The sequence below is a fragment of the Coloeus monedula genome (genome assembly GCF_965178545.1).
Source record: "Coloeus monedula genome assembly, chromosome: 27".
Taxonomy (NCBI): Eukaryota; Metazoa; Chordata; class Aves; order Passeriformes; family Corvidae; genus Coloeus; species Coloeus monedula.
The window spans coordinates 1,608,967-1,623,675 of NC_138807.1; the positions used below are offsets into that span (position 1 = coordinate 1,608,967).

At 62.2% G+C, this 14,709-nt stretch overlaps 2 protein-coding genes across 2 annotated transcripts; both read left to right on the forward strand.

Moving 5' to 3' along the window:
* Nucleotides 1-152: 152 nt before the first annotated feature.
* Nucleotides 153-1,558, forward strand: LOC309582731 (complexin-3-like; the record flags this gene model as incomplete). The annotated part of the gene is made up of 3 exons (XM_082298070.1): nt 153-307; nt 937-1,024; nt 1,343-1,558. 3 exons carry the CDS (start codon nt 153-155, stop codon nt 1,556-1,558), a joined length of 459 nt encoding a protein of 152 aa, XP_082154196.1.
* Nucleotides 1,559-9,704: 8,146 nt separating this feature from the next.
* RAX2 (retina and anterior neural fold homeobox 2) lies at nt 9,705-12,288 on the forward strand (the record flags this gene model as incomplete). Its single annotated transcript, XM_082298106.1, has 2 exons — nt 9,705-9,947; nt 11,845-12,288. 2 exons carry the CDS (start codon nt 9,705-9,707, stop codon nt 12,286-12,288), a joined length of 687 nt encoding a protein of 228 aa, XP_082154232.1.
* Between the last annotated feature and the right edge of the window lie 2,421 nt (nt 12,289-14,709).

Consider the following 14,709-nt stretch of genomic DNA (forward strand, 5'->3'; position numbering starts at 1 on the left):
AAGGGAAGGTCTTTCCACCCTGCCTGTGGCTTCCCCTCCTAATGCCTTAATCCGCCCCTGATCCACAGTGCTCCTGGGGCTGGTCCCACTGACCTTGCAGGCACTGGGACCGGGTGGGCACCTTGGGGCACGAGCTGCCACCACCACCCACCATGGCCTCCTTCTTCACGGCCGCCCTGAAGAGCTTCCAGGGGGGCAAGGACGAGTCACCCAAGGGGGCCCCCAAGGATGACAAGGCAGCTGCACCGCCCAGCGGCGTGGCCCGCGAGGAGTTTGAGGAGTACCAGCGGCAGCTGCTGGAGGAGAAGTAAGGCTTTGCTGGGGCTGGGTGGGTCACTAGGGTCCCCCAACACACCAGAATGAGGATCCCACCCGCTGTGGGCTTTCCCCAGGGTGGCACAGGACAGGGACGGGGAGGCAGCTGGGGCAAGAGAAAGTGCAGAGCAGGTGCCCTTCAGTCTCTCCCCCACAGCATGGGAGGTCCACAGAGGTGCTGGCACAGGGCTGTGACAGTGTCTTCGTGTACCACAGATGACAAGGGGAACCCCCAGGTGTCAGAGCCCCAGGGTGGTTGCAGCCCAGCACCCTTGGAGCCAAGAGATGCAGGGTCAACAGGGGATTGGATTAAGGTCCCACCTCCCCAGGACTGGGTGCTGTGGGAACCCAGCGGCTCAGCACCAGGGAGATGGGAGGCTGCAGGGGGAGCGAGTCCCTGCAATGGGTGCCTTCATGCCTTCATCACCTCTGGATCTGGGTGCTGGGGCTGGGTGGGCAGGATGTGGCTCCTGCTCCCGGGCCCCCCTTTTTACCCTCTTGTGGGTCTCAGACCTTCTCCTCCCTCCTGCCCTGGACCTGCTCTGCGGAAAGACCAGGGTGATGTCGGGGTGGTCCGGGGGGGGCTCGGTGAGGGGGGTGATGGTGTGGCACCTGCTGCAGGATCGAGCGGGACAAGGTGTTTGCACGGAGGAAGGCAGAGCGGGCCACGGTGCGGATGCACCTGCGGGATAAGTACCACCTCACCCAGGTAAGAACCAGCCTGTCTGCGGTGGGACCTGGGGGCTCCCCTTGACCCTACATCACCCGGAGCAGCCCCAGGCCCACGGCTGCCGTGATCCCCTGGATGGGAGGGATTCCTGAAGAGGGCAGCAGACGGCCACTGTCTCCATTTGGCCATCTGCCGCCCACTGTCCATCCCGCGTCCGAGTGTGGCACTGGACAGTCCTGAAATCCCCCCGTGTCCCCAGTACCCTGGGACCGGCTGTTCTCTGCCCCCTGTCCCCCGCTCCACCGCGGTAGGCGCCGTGTCTGTCCCCACCCGACACCCTCTCCCACCCGCGTGCAGGACGAGCGGGACGATGCCCAGGTGCACGTGGCCGGAGGCGCGGTGGAGCTGCCGCAGGACCTGGCAGCCATGGTGCACAGCGAGGAGGAGGAGGAGGATGGCAGCGCCGGGGCCTTCGCCTTCCTGGCGAAGCTGCGGGAGGTGGAGCTGCCGGCGCTGCGGGACCGCGCGCGGGGCGGCGTGGACCAGGTGAAGGAGAAGTGCGCCCTGATGTAGCAGCGACACCGGCAGCCCCTGTCCGCGGGAGCCACGGCATGCGGAGGCTCCGGATGCCTTTACTTGGGGTGGGGGTCCCAATACATCTGTTGGGCGTGGGTTTTCTTCCCCAAAACCATTCCCAGTTGTTTTCCCAGGGTGTGCTGGGGTGCAGAATGCCTGGGTCCCCTCCAGCCGTTATGGTCAGGTCCCTTTCGTGATGCTCCTGGTGTGAGCCTCCAGTGGGGCAGGTCCCTGACACTGTTACCCCCCGCACCAGCCCTGGGGCCGTGCACCATTTGGCTCAATAAACACAGTATTTGCCGGCACCATTCTGGTCGTCCTGCCATCTCCCGCGCCCACACAGTCCCTGTCCTGGTCGGTGAGGGGACGTGGTGACAGCGCTGGAGCCGGGCTGTCCCATGTCCCCTGAGCCACCAACCAGCCCAGGATGCTTGGCCACTGGGTCCGTCCCCCCCCTTCTGCAGCAGCCCCCGAGCACGGGGGTCAGTGGTCACCCTGGCTATCCCTTGGGGACAGCACTGGGAGGGGGTGTGGAGCATTTACTCCCGTGCTCGAGCATCCTCTGCCAGTGCGGGCAGCAGGGGCATCCCTTTGGCTGGGCCAGGGTGCTCGGCTGCCTCTTGCCTCGCCAGAGACTCTCTCCTGGGCGTTCGGCAGCAGCGCTGGCTTAAATGCCGCCGCGCCGGAAGGCCGGGGGCTGCTGAGATCACTAATACCTGCCTATTTTAGCGAGGTCTAATCTTCCTGAGTCGCCTGTCCCCGAGGACTAAGCTCGCTGAACCCGTGTAAAATGTACGGCCAGCGCTGGCCCCAGCGGTACCTCCCGCCGGAGCCGGAGCCGCCGGGAATCACGCTGTGTGTGCCTGAAAGGAAGGACGCGCTGAGCCGCCTCCGTCCTCCCCACGCCGCTGCCATCTGCTCCGGAAAGGCTGCGGGAACGGCCCCGTCCGGGCTGCCCACGGCCGCGGTGGCCGGGCTGCGAGGGGGCGGCCGGATCCAGCGCAGGTGGGCTGGAAGCTGTGTCACCGAGCTCAGCGCTGTCACCAGAGCCATCGGGCTGAGCCGCCGCGGCTGGAGCACACGGAGCAAGGAGGTCCCTGGATGCACGAGATGCCCAGTTCGCCCTGGAACCCCTCCGGGTACCAGTCCAGGGGCTGGTGGCTGCTGCAGCATCCCAGGGAGCGTGAGACAGGCTCATCTGGGCCTGACACCGGGGAGCCTCCTGACGTTTGGCGGCACTACTATCCCTGCCGTCGTCATCATCCCTGCTGTCTCTGCCACCATTCCCACCCCCGTTCACCAGCTTTTCTTCAGAGCTTAGAAGATCTCCCTTCAGGCACAAACCCTACCTGTGGGATGGGACCGTCTGTGCCACACCATTCCCTCACCAGGTCCCTGACATGGTGGTGGCAGCTGTGGCACCCAGCACAACGCTGATCCCACCCCACATCGCTGCTCTCCCCAGGGCTGGGCTCACCACCAAGTGCCAGCTGCTGGGATGGTGGCACTGAGGTCCCCAGCGAGCTCTGCCACCACCAGCTCAGTCCTCCATCCCTGCTCCACATCAGGGCCCCATCCTGCCCTCTCCCAGTGTTCCCAGTGGGGCTGCATGGGGACTCCCAGCGCCAGCTGGGATTCGGGTCAGGACCCTCCGCCAGGTCTCCTTGGCTAATCGTCCTGCCCCCCCCCCCCCCCCCCCCCGCCCTCCCCACGCTGCCACCTGCCTCCCGCTCAGCACCCTTTTGGGTCACCCCTGCTGCCTCCCCGCCTGCCCAAGGCCTCTTAATGAACTAAAAAAGTGATAAATCCCCGGCCGAGCTGGTCACGTGAGGCCGGTGGCCCCCGGCCGCCCCCCGGCCCGGCTCCCGCCTCCGGCCCCACCGCCCCGGTAAGCTGACGCAGCGTCTCTAAGCGTTAGCAGCTTTGCGCGCTAATAGGATTAGGGAGGTTTAAAACTGTCATTTGAGTGAACTAAACCCCCTGATACTCTGCATTGCACCTTCTTAACCAATTTGCCTTCAATTAGGGTAATTGGGAAACTAGCAAAGAAGTATAGCATTAATATTTTAAAGTGATGAAGCGATTATGGGCCTTGGACAAGGAAGCAAATCAATTTGCTATCTGCTCCTAAAAGGCAATTATAATCATTTGGCAAATCAGCCTGCTGCCTCCCCCCGGGCGCGGCAGCACCTTGCGGCGGCCGCGGGGCCGGCACGGCGTACACAGCGCCGGGGCCGGGCAGCTGGGCAGTCCCCCGCCCCCAAACCCGGCACCCTGGGGACCTCCCTGCACCCCCGGGCCAGTGGGACACCCTGGGGGGGGCTGTCGAGGGCCATCAGTGTGGAGTACACGGCTCCTGCACGCGTCACAGTGGCCAGCACGGGCACCCGGGCGAGTGGGGTCCAGGTGCCTGTTTGCACCCCTGACCCCACAAACCGCCCATGCCCCAGGGATGTCCCCAGTACCCCCACAGGCAGCACCTCCCTGCTCTCCCCTGCACTCTCTTGCAGCGCTGCATGGCATGGGGGTGTCCCCCCATCCCCAGGGGCTGCATGGCCTGCCTGTACATGTCACACCATCCCTGGTGTGCGGCCTTGCCGTCCCCAGGACAGTGCCAGCCTGTCCCTGGCGTGGTGGCACACTGTCCCCAGGGTGGTGATGTGCCATCCCCAAGACAACATCACACTGTCCTGTGTCACCCTGAAGAGGTCAGACAGGGCAGGTGAAGCTGCACAACCCCAGTGGGGGACAATGGGATGGCCTTGGGGCCCACACCAGGACACAGAGGGGGCTGCGGGGTCTTGCCAACAGCAGCTCTGGTGGGGATGGCACAGATCCACTCAGGGGCCAGCAGCCACCTGGCACAGGGTGCTGGGGTCCAAAACCCCCGCAGTGGCATTTGCCATCTGAAAGGGGAACTGTGGCAAGGAGGGGAAGGGAGTGGGAGGAAGCCTAGACAGGCCCGGGGGCGGCAGCAGCTGCAGGTGGCAGGAAGATGGTTTTGGGAGAAAGTAAAAGTGAGCAAAGAAAGAAAAGGGCAAAATCCACCCCACATGAGAGGGGCTGTGGGCAGCACCAAGCAATCCCCCGGCACAGCCCAGGACCCCCACCATGATGTCTCCATCATTGTTCAGGGCCCAGGGGCAGCAGTGGGAGTGGGGAGGAGAGGGATGGTAGTCCGCCCCTCAGCCCGGCTGCCTTTGTCCCATGCCCCTTAGGGCCCATGGGCAGCCCCCAGGGATTGTCCCCTTGGCTGGATCCCACAGCTGGTCCCCACAGGGTGTTTCCATGCCTGGCCCCGGTGCTCAGTCCCATGTCCATGACTCATCCCCATGGCTGCTCCCCACACTTGGCCCGCCTTCCTGGTCCCCCGCTCTGGTCCCCATGAGTGTTCCCCCTGCCTGGTCGTCATACCAGGTCTCCAAGGGTGTTCAGGGGGCCTGGTCTCTGTGGCTGGTCCTCACACATGGGCCCACAGCCACACCTCAGAGCAGGTCCCCAGACCCTGTCCACACCCTGGGTCCTCACAACTGGACCCCATACCTGGTCCCCATTCCTGTCCCCACACCTGTTCCCATCTCTGCTCCCTACATGGGCAGGGCTCTGCAGGCAGCATCACTGGGAGCCACAGGGCCACCCACGCTGTCACAGGGCCACCCTCAGGCTCGCCATCCCTATCCAGGGGAGATAACACCCACCACCGCAGCATCCCCACACCACCGAGGCTTGGGGTGCCTGGCCCAGACCCCATCCCTGGGGCAGAGCCTCCGCAGCCCAAGGAAATCCTGCCCCCTCCCCCTCCATCCTTTCTTCTCCGCTCCCCCTGTTTCTAATTCTTTCTCCTCGCCCGTAATGAGGGGATTACACGGCAAACTCCAGCAGGACGCCTTTGTGGGGAGACAATCTGAGTGGGGAAGGCAGTTCGGGGCTTTGTCCGCCGCTGCCCCCCCGGACCCGTGCTGGGGGGACATTTAGAGCAATTACTTGTCCAGAAAGTAACTGTCAATCATTCTTAAAGGGGAAGGCCTCCAATTAATAACCTCGTCTTAATCCTTTGGACTCATTTCCAATCTGCGGTGCCTTGGTGACATCTGCAACACTAAATAAAGATTCTCCCGAGCCTTAGCACGGCGGTTCTGTGACAAATAAGAAGACTAGAGGCAACTTTGGCTGCCAAAGCTGCGAGATTGGTGAGGTTGAGCCGCTTGTTTGGTTCCCGGGAGGGACCAGCAAAGTTAAATACTCCTGGAAAAGCCGAGTTGGGCCCAGCAGGTAACGCCGTTTTTTTCCAATTCGGGACAAAGCGCTGAGGGAAGATGCTGAGAAAGGGAGTGGGTGTCCCCAGGGTGTGCCTGGGGTTGGTGCTGGGGACGGGGCTGGCACCTTTTCCTGGGGACTCAGAAGTGGGTGCGGGCGCCCGCCAGTGTCACTGGCCCCGAATCACACAGGGCCAGGGGCAGGAGCCACCCCTGCTCCTACCGCCCATCCCAGGCAGCTTGAGCCCAGGGAGCCAAATCCTGGCACCCAGATGGGCTTCCAAAGACAAAGAACAGGGTGCCAGTGGAAGCGGGGGCTGTCCCTGGGCTGTCTCCTCCACATCCCCTGCGGCCACTTGTCCTCACTGATGTTCTGCTGCTTTGCAGTACTGAGGAAGTGAGGTTTTTTACCCACTTTGACCAGGGCTCAGTGTCGTTTCTGTTGCTTTTTTGGGCGTCTTTACCAGCAGCTGTCCCCTCCCCCTGGCTAGCAGCCCCCACAGGAAAACCATGGGCCGATGCATCGGGGAGAGTGGGGGGAACAACTCTCCTGAGGTGTTGGGTCCTAATGGTTGCCAGCGCAGGTTTGCAGCTTAAGGGCTTAAACCCAAAAATTGCTGCCAGCATGACAGTGGCTGCAGGAAGATGTCCTTTGGGAGCCAGAGTTTAGCAGTTCCCCCGCCTCCAGCTCAGTGTGGCCCGTTTCCAGGCAGGGTTCCCAAACACTGGTGGTAAAGGCTTGGGATCTCCGAGGCCAGTCCCTGGAGGATGGGGAATATGGGGTGGTTGGTGCTGATATCCCCCCAGCCTGATCTGTAATGGTCCCCCCTTCCCCACTCAGGGACATCTGTGCCCCTGGCCAGGCTGAGGCAGATTGGGGTGGGGGTCCAGCCCTTGGCCCCATCCCGCAGGGTCCGGTGCTGCCGCCCTGCTGCTGGGTCACTGCTGCTCCGGTATTTTGCTGGTTTTGGCTCATCTGTGCTCCCAGGTCGGGGTTTGCGGCTCCCTGGGGAGTTTTTGCGTCCTTTGCTTTCTCATGGGGTCGGGGCTGAACCATGGGGCTCCATCTCTGCATCTCATCCTTGTCCCCCCACCATTGCCTCACCTCTTCTCTCCTCCTGCTTGCCCCATCTTATCCCCAGCCCTCCCAGCCTCTCTCACTCATCCCCCCCAGGGCCCATCTCACCCATTCCCATTGCCCCAGCTCCTTCCAGCTTCCCCCCCCCCAGCTCCGGCTCCCCCCCATTGCTCCATGGAACCGTGGGACATGGCTGGGCAGGGCAAACAGGGATCCTGATGGGATGCTGGGTCCCTTGGGGGGTCTGTGCCCCAGGAAGGTGCTCTGAGTGCTCAGCCCCCCTCTCTCCTCTCCTTGCAGGTGTGGAGCTGCACAAATGAGAAGCAGGTAAGTGCGAGCAGGATGGCAGTGGGGGACCCCATCCCCTCCCTGTGTCCCCAACCCCAGGACACACTGTGATGCCCACACAGTGATCACAGGGCCCCTGTTCCCCCCAGCCCCCCCCCACCTCTGCCTCAGGGCACCCCAGGGTGCAGCACCCAACACCTCTGTCCTGACTTGCGGCTCCCCTGAAGCTCCCTGAGACTGCTGGGCTGGACCCAGAGCCCCCAGGGCTACAGACACCCTGTGAGGGGCCGTGGGGCTTCGGGGGGGCTTGCAGCTCCCAAAGGCACACATGCCATGCTGCACTCACACTGCACACACACTGCACTCACTGCACTCACTGCACTCACTGCACTTACACTCACTGCACTCACACTGCACTCACACTCACTGCACTCACACTCACTGCACACCCACTGCACACTCACTGCACTCACTGCACACACACTGCACACACTGCACACACAATGCACTCACTGCACACACTGCACACACAATGCACACACACTGCACAACAATGCACACACTCTGCACACACTGCACACACTCTGCACACCCACTGCACACTCACTGCACTCACTGCACACACAATGCACACACAGCACACTCACTGCACTCACTGCACTCACTGCACACACACTGCACTCACTGCACACACACTGCACACACACTGCACAACAATGCACACACTCTGCACACACTGCACACACACTGCACACACACACTCACTGCACTCACTGAACTCACTGCACACTCACTGCACATGCTGCACACACTGCACTCACTGCACACACACTGCACACAAGCTGCACTCACTGCACTCACTGCACACTCACTGCACTCACTGCACTCACTGCACACACACTGCACTCACTGCACACACACTGCACTCACTGCACTCACTGCACACTCACTGCACATGCTGCACACACTGCAGACACAGTCCCCGGGCATGCACCGACTGCACTGGGCACACTGCCCACACCACACACCTGTGGCACACGCTCTGAGCACACCACAGCAGCACCAGGCACACGCTGCTCGTGTTGGGTGCACTGCACACGGACACAGCACACGCTGCACAGGCACTGCACATTGCCACACGCATGCACGCACTGCATGTGCTGCACTGCACGGTGTGTGCCACCGGCTCTGCATGCGCCGCTGCTGCATGTGCCGTGGGCACTGTACACACTCCACACACAGCTGCACACACTGCACCGTGTGCCCACAGCTCCTGTGCAGGGCTCCACGCTGTGCCCCGCACACACTGTGCTCCTTGCACACCCACAGTGCTGTGCACACCCTGCACGAGCACTGTGCACACGCACTGCGCCGCGTGTGCTGCGTGCATGGCACACAGGCACTGCGCCCTAGCACTGCTCCTGTGTGGCACAAACAACCCCCACACTCCCAGCCCTGCACGAACACACCCACACCATGCCCATGCTGCACACCTTCCACCGCATGCTCAGCCCACTGCACACCCCCCCACACACCTGTGCCTCACTGGGAGCACCCCTGAGCACCCCTGGGCACCCACCCAGGTACAGGCACAGACGCGGCCGCCGCGGGCACACTGCGCACACCCCCACGGCACACATGGGCACCCCCACACAGACACCCCTGTGTGCACAGCCTGGGCAACACCTGACACCCACCCCCTGCCTGCTGCCCTCTAGGACCCCCATTTGCCCCCTCCCAGCATGAACCCACGCTCCTTTTCTCTCCCCACTCCCATTAAGGCATTAGGTGAGTCTTTGCTGGCGGGTCTGGGCAATGCGCTGCCTTCCCCTTGCCCCAGGATTATGGTTTTCTGCCCCATTTCCATGTCTGCCGACATCCTCATGGTGGAAAGAGACCCTTAATCCTCTGCAAATACTGCAGGAAGATTTCAGATGCCGGATAAAAAGCTTAAAGATGAAACGTTGCAAGGGTTGAAAATGCTTATAAGCGTCACCAAAATGGTTATTAGCCGGGGGACAGTGCCGGGTCACTCCCGCCCAGCCTGGGGACTGACACTGGGTCCTCCAGCGTTCCAGGGCCAGCCTTCACCATGGAAGAGGCTGGACAAGAGGAGCTGGGCAGGAAGGAGGAAATTAACCCAGGCTTGGTCCCCCCCAGGCCAGGGCAGAGAGAGATCAGGTCAGCTCTCTGTGATGGCACTTTCATAAAATTCTCCACTTTAGAGGAAGTCTGACTTTTAGCACGAGTGGGTTCATTGGCCTGGTGGCATCTGACAGCAGAGCCAAGCGTGAGGCGTCCTTTGGATGCTGGGTCAGTCCCCAGGGCTGTGGATCAGCCCCCAGGACACCCCAGCCCTGGGATCCTCTGCTGTGGTAGAGAGGATTATGACTTTGCATAACCTGCTCCTAGAGCCACCCTATCTTCCCATCCCTCCATTTACTTGTCTGTCCGTCTCTGGGGGACTGGGTCCAAAGACCCCACACCCCTCTGACTCTGCGGTGCCCCTGCAGGTGCCACCATGTTCCTGAATAAGTGCGAGGGGGACCTGGGTGAGCTGCGGAAGCCAGGGGACGGTGAGGGCACCCCACCAGCCGCTGCCGAGGAGGAGCAGCCCAAGAAGAAGCACCGGCGGAACCGCACCACCTTCACCACGTACCAGCTGCACGAGCTGGAGCGCGCCTTCGAGAAGTCCCACTACCCCGACGTGTACAGCCGCGAGGAGCTGGCCATGAAGGTCAACCTGCCGGAGGTCCGCGTGCAGGTAGGGAGGGCAGCACCCCAGCACCCTGGATCTGTCCCTGGGCAGTGTCAGAGGGTCCCAAAGGTGCTGGAGAGCTCTGCTCAGCTCTCAGCTCTACTGCCAATGCCTCCTTCTGTGCCTCAGTTTCCCCATTGCTTGAGGTGGGAGTGGCATCTCTGCAGAGCCAGCTGCTCCCAACAGAGAAAGGGTTTAATGGCTGAACCTCGTTCCCCCATAGGGTCCCAGTTTGACCCACAAGGTCCCAGTTGGGGACCATAGGCCAGAGGCTCCATTAGGGCACAGAGATGATTTTCAGAAACTTTTGCCCCTTCTGGTGGTGGCTGCTCCCATCCCTCCTGCTGATCACATGGGAAAGTGGCCAAAAAACTCACCTTGGCTGATAGTGGCCCCTTCCAGGTCTTTTGGGCTGGGAAAGCATGAGATCCTCATGTATTTGAGGGTTTTAATCTTGTTGGAGCGGATCAGGAGGGCAGCAGAGCTGGGGATGTTTTGCACCTTAGGCTGCAGCAAAAGGCTCATGGAGGGACAGCAGAGCCTGGGAAGAGCCTGGGGTCCCACCAGTCTGCTCCCCACCATGCCTGGACTGAAATCAGGGGTGAAATCATGAAGGGAGAAGGGGTCAGGGAGCTGAAGTGACAAACCCTGTGAACCAAAGGAGTAACTCCCATACAAATGAACTGAATTCCCCAGGCCTCAGCCCCAGTCAAGACAATGCAGCCTTTTTTGTGGGGATCCAGACCATAAAGACGCCTCTGCTGAGCTCTCTGAGCAACAGCCAGTTTCACAGAATCACAGACTCGTTCAGGTTGGAAAAGCACTCTGAGACCCTCCAGTCCAACTGTTCCCCAGCACTGCCAAGGCCACCACTAATCCATGTCCCTAAGTGCCACGTCCACATGTCATGTAAGTCCCTCCAGGAATGAGGACTCTACCACTGCCCTAGGGAAGAAGTTTCCACCAATATCCAGCCCAAACCTCCCCTGGCCCAGCCTGAGGCCGTTCCCTCTCCTCCTGTCCCTGTTCCCTGCAAGCAGAGCCCGACCCCCCCGGCTGCCCCCTCCTGTCAGGGACTTGTGCAGAGCCACAAGGTCCCCCCTGAGCCTCCTTTGCTCCATGCTGAGCCCCTCCAGCTTCCTCAGCTGCTCCTCATCCAACTTGTGCTCCAGCCCTTTCCCCAGCTCTGTTCCCTTCTCTGGACATGCAGTTTGCACCAGTGCAGCCCAGTGTCCACCAACAGCCGTGACCAGCCCGCGGAACCCTCCCCTTTCCCACCCAGCCATTCATCTTTCCTCCCCTTTGCCTCCTGCAGCAGACCCTGTGCCCTGTGCTGCTCTGGGGACAGGAGGATCAGCACTTTAATGAGCAATTCCCATGGGGCCTGACGTCACTGCTGCATTTGGGCCACCGGTCCCTGTCATTCCTGCTGGGTCTTGGTGCAACTGTGGCTGTTTAACTTATAAAAGCTGTGACCAAGGGGCTGGGAAGGTCAGAGAGCACTGTCCCATGGACTGCTGGGAATCTGCAGGGCCAGGGTGCATGTTCCCATGGAGCAGAAAGGGGCTGTGTGCTTACACCTCTCACTTTCCATACCTTGGAGATGTCCTTGGTCTCTGGGGCTTGTGGGAGAGGTCTGGCAGAGGTGCTGGGATTGCTGGAGCCCTGTAGGGCAGCCCTTGTGGGATGGGACACCCCCACCTCAAGCACTCCCTGTGGGGCACCCCACATGGGATACTGCAGAACGGGGCACTCTGCCTGGGGCAGAGACATGGGGCACCCTGCATGGGACACCCTGCATGGGACACCCTGCATGGGACACCCTGCATGGGACACTGCATGTGGGGCACACTGCAAGGGTCCAGCTGGGCACAGTGAGCTCACCTTGGCTCTCACCTTGCAGGTCTGGTTCCAGAACCGACGAGCCAAGTGGAGGCGGCAGGAGAAGATGGAGGCCAGTTCCATGAAGCTCCACGACACCCCTGTGCTCTCCTTCAACCGGCCCCCCATGACCCCCAACGTGGGGCCCATGAGCAACTCCCTCCCGCTCGACCCATGGCTGACGTCCCCCATCTCCAGCGCCACCACGGTCCACAGCATCCCCGGCTTCATGGGAGCCCCCCAGGCCCTGCAGCCCCCCTACGCTGGGCACTCCTTCCTCAACACCCCCCCACCGATGGCGCAGGGCATGCAGCCCATGGCCCCCGCGCCCTACCAGTGCGGCACCCCCTTTGTGGACAAGTACCCACTGGAGGAGGTGGACCAGAGGAGCTCCAGCATCGCCTCGCTCCGCATGAAAGCCAAGGAGCACATTCAGACCATTGACAAGACCTGGCAGCCCATTTGATGAACGCTCCCCTCTGAGCCCCCCGGCTGCCACTCCTGCCCCCGGTGCTGGCTCGGCCCCGTGGCCGTGGGGGAGGACAGTGGGTGCTCAGCAGGACCAAAGCTGACACTGGGCAGGGATGCTGGGCTGCATCTTCCCCACACTGACCCAGCACTGGTGGTGTCAGGGGAGCGAGTCGGGGTGCTGGCAGGACCCCACGGCTGGGGGGAAGCACCGCAGGAGAGCCCCTTTGCCTCTCTGAGGCACCAAGATCAGCTGAGGACTTGGCTGAGGTTCAGGCATCCCACTGTGCCACCCATCACACCCCAGTTGGACACCTCCTTTCTCCACAGCCCCTCCCCTTGCCATTACTATTAATTTTTTTTTTTTTTAATGCTGCAGATTTAAACAAAACTGAACAGAGCTCTAGTTTTGTAGGGAGTACTTGGGGGGATGTTTTAGCTGCGTCGGGGCACGCCGCCGGTCATGCCGGGAGATGCACCGGCGCCGAGAGCACGGGTGTATTGTGAGTAAAGAGATAAGCTGGACGGCTGCCTCATGCTGGAGTCGGGCACTGCCGGGGCCTCGGTTGTGCTGTGCCATGCGGTGCCCTCCTTAGCACTGTGGGGCTGCCAAGCCTCTGCTAGAGAGATTTCCGTGGGGGCATGGGAGCACCCTCCTGCCCTGCTCCCTCGGGCCACTGCGTGCAGGGCTGGGCCGGGTCCAGGCACAGGTGACCTGATCCAGCCCCAGCTGGGACTGGCTTGTGCTGCTGCACCGTGGCTTCAACAGCAGGGCACCTGCTCGACTGTCCCTTAGGGGCTGTGCCCGCTGCCCCCTGCCCTAACACTCCCAGAGGTGCCAGTGGCAGAGAGCTTCTGGAATTGTGCTGGTGGGAGGATGGGTAGCAGTGGGACCTCCGAGGCCCCGGGCCAGGGCTGGTGAGAGGAGGGAGCCGGCTGCGAGCCCTGGGGTCACCGCAACAGGGTTGTTGGGGCACACCAACACGCGGCTTACGCCTTGCCAGTGTTTCCTGCCAGGTGGGAGCTGGGTGGTGGTGACATGGTGCCGTGTCCTCAGGGGTCCCCAGAGTGGTTTTGCAGCTCCGGGGGACCCCATCTGCCCATCCGCCAGAGCTCGGGGCACAGCCAGTGTCACCGGCACCCTCACTGATGGCAAAGGCCAGCATGGCCCCAGCACATGGCTGAGTCCACAGTGGCTTTGAGGTGCTTAAGCACAGCAAGACAGGAGGGCTTATCCCTGGGTGAGCGGGTGCCCCGGGTCCCTGGGATGCCCTGAGGTGTCCTAGGTTCCTGGGGTGCCCCAGTCCTTGGAGGAGCCAGATGAGGGACAACCTTCCCCCCACCAAAACAAGATGTTTCCCCAGAAAATCTTTCCACTTCGGACCAGCCGGGGCTGTGCTGGGGCAGCCCCATCCCCACCGCGTCCCCCCGGCCCAGACCCCGCTCAGTGCCGGCACCCGCGCCCGCAGCCCCCCCCCAGCCCGGGGTCTCACCCCGATCCGAACCCCCCGGGGGCGGACCCTGACGTCCCCAGACCCCCGCGGTCGGGCAGGTCTGGCCGGGATGCCAGCGGGCCAGGCGAGGCACTGACCCCGGCGAGACCCTTCTCCTTGTGCCCCGTCCCCCGGCTGCTGCTGCTCGTCTGTTTCGTTAGCGACAATTAAACCTTTAACAGCCCATTAAACGCATAATCGATGCTCCCCGGCTCCCCGGCCCAGCTAATGGGGTGAAGCGCCCCGGCCGAGGCGAGCTCCGGCCGGCAGATAATGAAGCAACGGCTGCGGAAGTAATGGGGTTTGATCCGGGGGACGGGACGCGCTCAATGGGGGCTGCGCTTTTCACATGACATAATTGCCGAGGCTGGCGCCAGCCCGGGGCACCCCTCGGCCTCCCGAGCGCCAACAAAGGCCGGCTGGCGCGGGAGCGGCAGCGCCGCACCCCCGGCTCGTTTGATCGGAGCCTAATTGGGGCGAGGGTGCTCCCCCAGCCCGGCCCCGCAACCGCCGCCCGAGAGCGCGGAGGGGCCCCGCGAGGAGGATGCGTCTCCCCGGGTCCTTGGGGCTGGGGGTTGTGTGAATTATGGAAACGAGCTGTTTTCCATGGGGTGGCACGGGGAATGTCGGGGTTCCCTCGCTTGGTACCTCCCTTCCCTCCCGTGGGTGCGCTGCACCTCCTGCGGCAACGGGCAAGATTTCTGACCCCAAAAATGCCATTTAAACGCAGGGAGGGCGCAGAAGCGCCGAGCCACCTGGCCGGACCGCTTTATTGGTGCTTTCCCCGGTGGATACCCACTGGAGCCTGCCCCAGCATGCGGGGGTTTGTGTGGGAAAAATCCAAGCAAAAAAAAATCATTTTTTTCCCCTTAGACCCCAATCCTGTCCTGAAATCGTTCACTGCCCAGATGGGGCCGGTTGCTGGG